Source organism: Cyprinodon variegatus, unplaced genomic scaffold (assembly GCF_000732505.1).
Source record: "Cyprinodon variegatus isolate N-32 unplaced genomic scaffold, C_variegatus-1.0 Scaffold705, whole genome shotgun sequence".
NCBI classification, from domain to species: domain Eukaryota; kingdom Metazoa; phylum Chordata; class Actinopteri; order Cyprinodontiformes; family Cyprinodontidae; genus Cyprinodon; species Cyprinodon variegatus.
In genome coordinates, this window is record NW_015151158.1 from 121,310 (window position 1) to 129,507 (window position 8,198).

The 8,198-nt window shown below is 38.7% G+C and overlaps 1 protein-coding gene across 2 annotated transcripts in view; it reads right to left on the reverse strand.

Moving 5' to 3' along the window:
• The window catches only part of LOC107097541 (protein FAM150B-like), a 16,819-nt gene that overhangs the window by 4,160 nt on the left and 4,461 nt on the right, over positions 1–8,198 (reverse strand). Inside the window, exons 3-4 of one of the 2 annotated variants that reach the window (XM_015394713.1) lie at positions 5,578–5,628; positions 3,126–3,206 (exon numbers count right to left, since the gene is read on the reverse strand). In XM_015394713.1, the coding sequence (XP_015250199.1) occupies positions 3,126–3,206; positions 5,578–5,628 (132 nt within the window). Of the gene's footprint in view, positions 1–3,125; positions 3,207–5,577; positions 5,632–8,198 lie in introns of both variants that reach the window. The other variant, XM_015394712.1, reaches the window with a different exon arrangement.

Genomic DNA, 8,198 nt, shown 5'->3' on the forward strand with positions numbered 1-8,198 from the left:
AATACAGGAAGATAAAACAGAATCAAAGCAAGTAGGAAAGAATAAAAAATGCAGAAACAAAAAAACAATATTAAAAACAGTTGGATTAGCAGGCAAGTTTTGAACAGGCGAATACATTTTTTTTTTGCAGGCAAATAAAGATTCCCTGTGTTTAAAATTCAGTTTTCAAAAAGCGGCAATTTCAATGAGACTGTTTTTACATTTAATGTTAAACATTGAAGTCGGAAATAATTTGATTTAGTTAACCTGCACACACCTGCAGAAAGAGAATCTAAACAGAGTGGCATGCATTCAGTCAATGCTTTATAAAATCCTGCTTTTGCTGCAGTAAATTCTCAATCCAAGTCAGATTGCTGCAGAGCAGAGGTGGATTGAGGTCTGGACTTTGACTAGGCCGTTCCAAGAAATCAGTCTGAAGGAGAACTTCCACCTCAGTCTGAGCTCTCTAACTGCATCCATCCATCTTTAGTCAACAATGGCTGCTTCTTTTCTCTCCTCTAAAGGTGGGATTTATGGAGACAGATCCTGAGGTCCGGTTCTGGCATCTGAGCTGTGGATCTCAGCAGTTCCTCCAGGGTTACCATCCTTGCCTACATTGGGTCTGCAGGTGTGCCAAAGTTTTATATTTTTACATGATTAATTACATGCTAAAAAGTTGGGGTATGCATTGTATTCCAGAAGAGTAAATATTGCACGGATTATATGTGTCTGTGCAAATTCCTCAAAACAAACAAGAAAATATTCTTTAGAAATATTTTCTCTTGCAAAAATCACAACTTTAGAAAAAGAAGTGGCCTCAGCAGCACATAGACGATATGCGGGATCCACATGACTGAACGAAAGGAGCGTAAATCCCTGGTTAGGCTGTAAATCAGGCCGCACTGTCAGCTCTCTTCTGTTTAGACATTATCTGCACGCCACATTAAGTCCCATCGGCTGATGCACAATGACAACAGCAGCTTGTGGTGAGGTTAAGAAAGCTGGAGTTAGGTAAACAGTTTCCCGCTGCTGTTGTCTGACAGGCATCAGCCAATAAACCGTCGCCGTTGTGTAAACAACAGCTGGACAAGTTTGAACCTTCCCAGCTCCTGTAACTTTCACCTTAGAGAGAGAGACCAGTTTAGCTGCACAGTTGTGCAATTTTAGGTTTGGTCAAATATTTAATGCATTCCAAAAACACGACGAGCATCGCATGTGGAATATCTGTTGCTTTAGCACCTTAGATCATTTATTTAATTCTATTCAGTGTATTTCTATAGCTCCAATTCACATCATGTCATCTCAGGTCACTTTCCAGTTCACCAGATCATCCAGTCAGATTGATTCAAAGTTTTCTATCTAAGGAAAACCAGCTGATTGCATCGACTCATTGACTCTTCAGCAATCCCTCACACTAAGCATGCTTGTAGCGACAGTGGAGAGGAAAAACTCCCTTTGAACAGGAAGAAACCTCCAGCAGAACCAGGCTCAGTGTGAGCGGCCATCTGCTGCTCAGAGTTAGAATCATCTTTTCAATGATGCAGAAAAATCCAGAAATGTACAGAATAAAAAACAAATCAAGTTTCAGTCATTAGATGCAATTTGTTGTGTTTTAACTGAGCCTCATTTGTGTTGCTTTGTTGGACTTAATGGGAGACATGGTGATTGCGGTTTCTATTGAATATATGTCTCAAAGTTTAGATGTAGATTGTTTTCTTTTTCATGTAACATTAAACACATTTTGGAAAAATTTGGAATATATGTATTTAATCGTCGCCATATTTAGGACTCCATGTTTGGATTAAAGGCCAAAATATAAAAATCTTAGCACTGCTTTCATAATTAATATAATATAAAATAATTCTAATAAATAATTATATGATATTATATTTAATTATTATTCATTAAATAAAATATATAAATAATTATAATAAATCAATAATAATAATTTATTATTATTATATTTATTTATATAAATTACATAATATTTATCTATTTTATTACACTTATAAAAATATTTTATTCATATTATAATTTATTATATATGAATTATTAAATGCATTATTATTTATATTAATAAATAAATGATTATTATTATTATAATTGTTGATTACTTTATATATATATAATCTTATAATTATTAACATTAATAAATAATAGCATATATAAATATGTTATTATTGAATCTATAAACACTTAAAAACTCAATTATAGGAGTTTATTGTGCATTAAATACACACCTGAACAGATTAAGGTCAGTATTTGCATAGAAATAGGTCTATTTTCAGTCTATTGTCGCCCTTTAATTCATGCATAGTAAAAACTTACTACAAAGTATTTGAAAAAATGATTTATAACCAACATATAAACTATTTATTAGCCAATGGGACGGTCATTGTAAAGTGGGAGCAAAGCAGATGAAGGAGCTGCAGGATGAACTATGGAACCTTCAGTAAAGCATCTAGTTTCTGCGTTTCTAGATGGAAAAACCTGCTAATTTAACAGGTGAAGCATTTCTGGAAACAAGCATTTAAACTGCAGCCTATCAGCAGGATGTGAGGCGTAAATGCTAATGCCGTCCTCTCCGAGAGATGTGCACATCTGAGAGCAAACGTTGAACGCATATCTTCATCTGCCCGCCTCTCGGTCCAAGACAAACATCAAACTCCATGCATGATTTGAAACCATAAGAATGGCGGCTGTGTACCACGGTGTGACTGTTTGTTAGAGCATGCCTTATCTTGTTCCTTATCTTCAAATCCTGCAGTTGCATTACTCACTAGCAAATACTTAGCAAGCAGCCAAGATTTAGTCTGAATGGTAGATGTAATCTTTTGCAGAACGGGGACATTATGAATGGTGCTTGAAACATAAGTGGTTTAATGGTTCAGGGTTTCTGGAAAGGAGAGATCAGGTTATCTGCTGTGATTTTCTAACATTCCAGGCCTAAACTATTAACATTGCTTAACCTTAGTATGGGGCTTAAAATAAGTTGGATTTCTACATAAATTGAGACGCAGCTGTCTTAGAAAAGTCTGGATATCTTTGTTAAACAAACGCAGATGGATTGAATATCCTGCAGCTTTAGACGTCATTATTAGGACAGAAGGAGTGAACTTTTAACTCGGGGCAGTGTTGTTACTCACAGGCGGGTACAGTGCAGTCCCTGGTGGTGTTGTACAGGCGGTGGAACAGCTTCCGGCACTGTGGCTTGAAGTAGAGAGGACCTGAGGGCATGAAAAGGCTCCCATCAGTCAAGCTTTGCTTCCTGCGGAAGCCATAAATCCTTTAAACACTGTGACTGTAAACCACAACAATCTGGTTTTCTACAATCCTGCTACACATTTCTATTTAGTTTATTTCTATGGCGCCAATTCACATCATGTCATCTCAGGTCACTTTCCAGTTCACCAGATCATCCAGTCAGATTGATTCAAACAGACAGAAGCAGACATAGAAAAAGGAAAAAGGGGTCCCTATGTCCTCCAGCAGTCTAAGCCTATAGCAGCAGAACTATAGAGATAGATCAGGATAACCTGAGCCACTCTAACTAGAAGCTTTATCAAAAAGGAAAGTTTTAAGCCTAGCCTTAAAAGTAGACAGGGTGTCTGCCTCACGGACTAAACCTTTCAGACTTTAGGCGACTGATTAAAATGATTCTACAGGAAATTTCTATGATTTATTTTTTTTAGGCCTTTAATGGATGTTAATTGCTTTTAATATTTACCTGTTGATTTTTCAGCATTAAAAAACTAACTTTAGGACCTGTTTGAAAGTTAGTTCATTAACAAGTTTCAGCCTTTAGAGATATTGATGATGTTTAATTAAAAGTGTTGAACATTAGGCTAAGCAATAGAAAAACATTGATTATTCTGGTAATTGATACTTTTGGTTGTTTTAAGAAGGTATAAGAAATATTCCACTTGGTTAGGAAATAATTTTTTGGTCAGGATTATTATTAATAATTGTTGGCATTAGACTCAAGTGATGATTTATTACTTAATGGACTAAAACACCAAAGTTTGGACATTAAAAGTAAATTATTGTATTTAGATACAAGAAATAACTAAGAAGAAGGTTATGTTAGAATATTGAACCAACTTCACTGAAAGAAAAATATTTAGGTTTAGTAACAGAAACAGGATTATCACTGGTCAGTGTATTCTCATTATGAGTTCGTATGAAATCGTACGAAAAATTATGCACCGTAATTTCGTACGTTTTAGACGTTTTTTTCGTCTTATTTCGTCGTATTTTTACGTCTTGCCTCGAGACAAGATATACGCACCATTCAATAACATAGAATTTAACATACAATTAACCCTGACCCTAAGATACAAAACAGGAAGAAACGTATTTAGAGACATGAAGAAGTAAATATTGGACTGTTTTTCCCAGTTTTACGTCCGTCCGCGGATCTGCTTTTTTCGTCTGTCTGCGCATGCGCACTGATATGTTTTTTCGAGGAAAAATATCCAAAACATACGAAATACTGTGCATAACTTTCCGTATGATTTCATACGAACTGATGACGAGAATATGTTGCAGTTGGTTATATTGGTTCTAGGTTTCCCACATTAACAGTAAAGAACTTCCTGCTCTAGTAACTGAAAAAGGAGTCAGTGATAGAAATGGACTGAAGACACAAACGTCTGATTGGACAACAGGGGTCAGCTGACCACTAACTGACAAATAGAATGTGGTTTACATTCAGCTATTAAAAAGAAAATGATTCAGCTTTAAATTTCGCTACAGTGTTTATCTCGTCCGATCCTTCTGTTCTGACTTTTGAAGGAGGCGGTTCCATTTTCCTGCTGCTCTGTAACTCCCTGATCTGTCCCTGCTTTGCTGTGTCTTGTCTTTTCTGAGCTCTCTCTTCGTATCACCCAGGATTCCAACAATGGATCTGGTCAGCTGGTCTCTCAATGCAATTGATCAACTTTTCTCAACTGGAAACGGGGGAAAAGGGGACCCGTCCCGTCCTACCGGGACATACTTGGTGGGATACACCATGGAGTCCTGGAAGGCTTGGAGGATGGTGTGTTTTTAAAATGTTGTCAGAAGAGGATGTGGAAGATGTTTGGATTAATGATACTCAGATTTCTCCTGTTTGGATTTGGAGGATATACCTGATGTATCTACAATTACAGAGGATGTCGGCGGGAATTGGGGCGATGATCAGGCTGCTGGCATTGGTTGATGAGCTCACAAAGTCTGTGAACGGGCAGGACGGTGAGCTGAGTCGTATTCTGGGTGAGATTGAACGCAGGCTCGCTCAATGGTCGAACTCAAAGATGAGACGCCGTACATTAAATATGGCGGAAAAGCTCAACAAATTTGGAATATTGCATTCGCCAAATAGAGCCAGCAAGAAAATACTCGATGGCTGTCGGAAAATTCCTGTGCAGCCTGCTCTCAAAACAATAATAAGTGTTATTTTGGATTCGGTCCCCCCTGGATGTTATGGCAGAAGGGCACAGAAGAAAAAATTGTAAGTTGTAAATAAAGAAATTAATTGATTGGTGGATTGAAGTGTGCTGTTTTAGCACATAATGTCAAAGGCCGTGACGTATAACCGAGCTGTGATGAGGTTCATACCTGTTAGATGTATGATGAACTTTTCCTTGTGCTTCGGATCAATGAGGTGAGCTTCTGAAAACAGACACAGATCAAAGATAAGATTTGATGTTGCTTCCGCTGAGCTCAGTTTAGCAGATCCAAAAGGAGAGATGAAGCTGCAACAGCACTGAGCACAAACGGCATGTATGGTCGTTATGTGGAGAAAATGAAATGACCTTCTTTGTTAATGTAAGATTTTAATCAATAAATCACCTATAACATGACTTTAAGTCAGAAATATTCTTAATCCATAACTTAAATAACAAGAGAGCAGCAGCAGGTTGCCTTTTTTTCAGCACCACAGCTCTGCGAACAGCAGCCTTAACATTTTAAAACACACAGGAAAAGATTTAATTTCATGACACGATCCAATAATGAATTTTACAGCGAATTAATTGAGGGAAATTTCCACTGAGTGGAGAAAAAAGCAGCTTCACATTCACCAGCGCTGCAGTTTGTTACAACGGTTGTTTCCATATTTAAACGACAGATTCGCTGCAGCGACTTTTCCAGTGATGGTGATTAAAAGTAGTTACAGTAGTAACTGTTGCTGCTTAACAGGCTGGAATGTGCTGCAGAACCGAATCCAAACTGTCCTTCCTTAGACCTTTAGGTCAGAGCTAAAACAGTTAGAAGGTCTCTGTGGTTCTGAAGAGCGAACATCCTCCTGAAGCTTAGATAAACCGGACCCTCCTGAATCTGCCCAGATCTAATCTGGACTTTCTGTTCAGGGTTCTACTAAACTAGGGGTCTGCTACGTCTTTAAATCCAGGAACTGAACATTGGTGAGGAGATGGAGCAGGAAGCCCCTCTTCAATGTCCCCTTTGGAGATCTGGGAGGTTAGTATCAATGGTATTAATAGCAGTACAGCCCACTGCAGACCCCCCGATTAAAGGCCTCTGCGCTAAATTATTTAGGTAGTAGCAGGAGTTTTTTATTCACACTGAAGTTAGAGTTCATTATCTTGGATGCTAGAAGTTTTAGCTGAAGGCTTAGTGGCCTAAAAACTGTAGAAAGACATCTAAGCCCCCCCACTGTAGCATAGAGTAGGAGCCCCACAGAGATGTTCCAGATCAACACCAGGCTCATTTTTTAAAGTTTAAGGAAAATGTGGTGCGGGAAAAAACATTCAAACTGAAAGAAAACTTCCAGAGGATCAACCTCGTGATGCAGCCATGCTGGCGGCGCAGGAGGCTGGTGGTACAACAGAACGGCTGTCTACAGACGAGGCGGCATCACTGGTTGCCCTGTGAGGCATTGTTAAACCCAAAGGTCTCAGGAGTCCGGGGGTCAGGCTGCGGTCTCCACATTCAGGACTCCAAGACAAACATCATCATGAGGCGATCATACAACCCATGAGACAGAAAGGTTAACAGGGGAAACCGAGGAGTGACTAACATTCAGCACCCTGGACAGAGACAGCAGCCATCACATGCCGGAACATCATCAGCTTCACACATTCATCCAAGGTGGTCTAAGTATCCCCATATACATCATTTGGTATTCTGTTCAACTTTATATTTTTAATAAAAGGATATGCTTCACTAAAATCATTTAAATCTACTTTATCAGAGGAAAAAACTACTTCTGTATATTTTTAGATTTAAGAAATTCTGCAAAGAATTAGCCTCATTTGTATAAAATGTGCTACATGTCAGAAATGTGGCTACTGCTGGTATTTTATTTTATTTTATGTTATTTTAGGCTCTAGTGGACTTTATTTTTGCTATTTTAAAAGTTAGCAGATAGGAAAACAGGACTCAAACCTGCGACATGGGTCATGCGCTCTACCACTGCACCGTCTAACCACGTCTAAGCAGGCCTCTGTACTGCGGGTGTCCGTTGGTCGGGGGGGGATTCGTAGCTGCCTCTAACTGGACTAAAACAGTTTACAGTTTTTAGGTTGTCACAAGCTTATATGTATACTTCTGACCCAGCGTGAATTTAAGCCTTTATCTCAAACTGTCGAACAGATATAATTAACATATAACCTTATATAATATAATTGTAATTAAATGAAGTCATGCTGTTTTGGAACTAATAAATACAAAAAAACAAAATAATGTGAAGATTTGCAACTAAAGTGGTTCCCAATGAAACGAAAGGAGCTGGAAGTTTGACTCGTCTTAAAGTTGCTCCAGTCTTCAGCTTTGAAAGGCTGATTGAACTGATCAGAGAACAGAAGAGCTGCTTCCAGTCTCAGAAATAACGCCACTTACATAAGCTGCTGCACAATTTACATCAATGTTCCTTTAAAGAAAGGAATCAAAAACTATTTCAACTCATGTATTTACAGTAATAGCCGTTCAAAATTCCCCCACTTTCCTTGATTAGTCCTTGGCTGGTCCTTGGCTGGTCATTGGCTGGTCCTTGGTTAGTCATTGGCTGGTCATTGGCTAGTCATTGGCTGGTCATTGGCTAGTCCTTGGCTAGTCCTTGGCTGGTCATTGGCTAGTCCTTGGCTGATCCTTGGCTGGTCCTTGGCTGGTCATTGGCTAGTCCTTGGCTAGTCCTTGGCTTGTCCTTGGCTGGTCATTGGCTGATCCTTGGCTGGTCCTTGGCTGATCCTTGGCTGGTCCTTGGCTGGTCATTGGTTAGT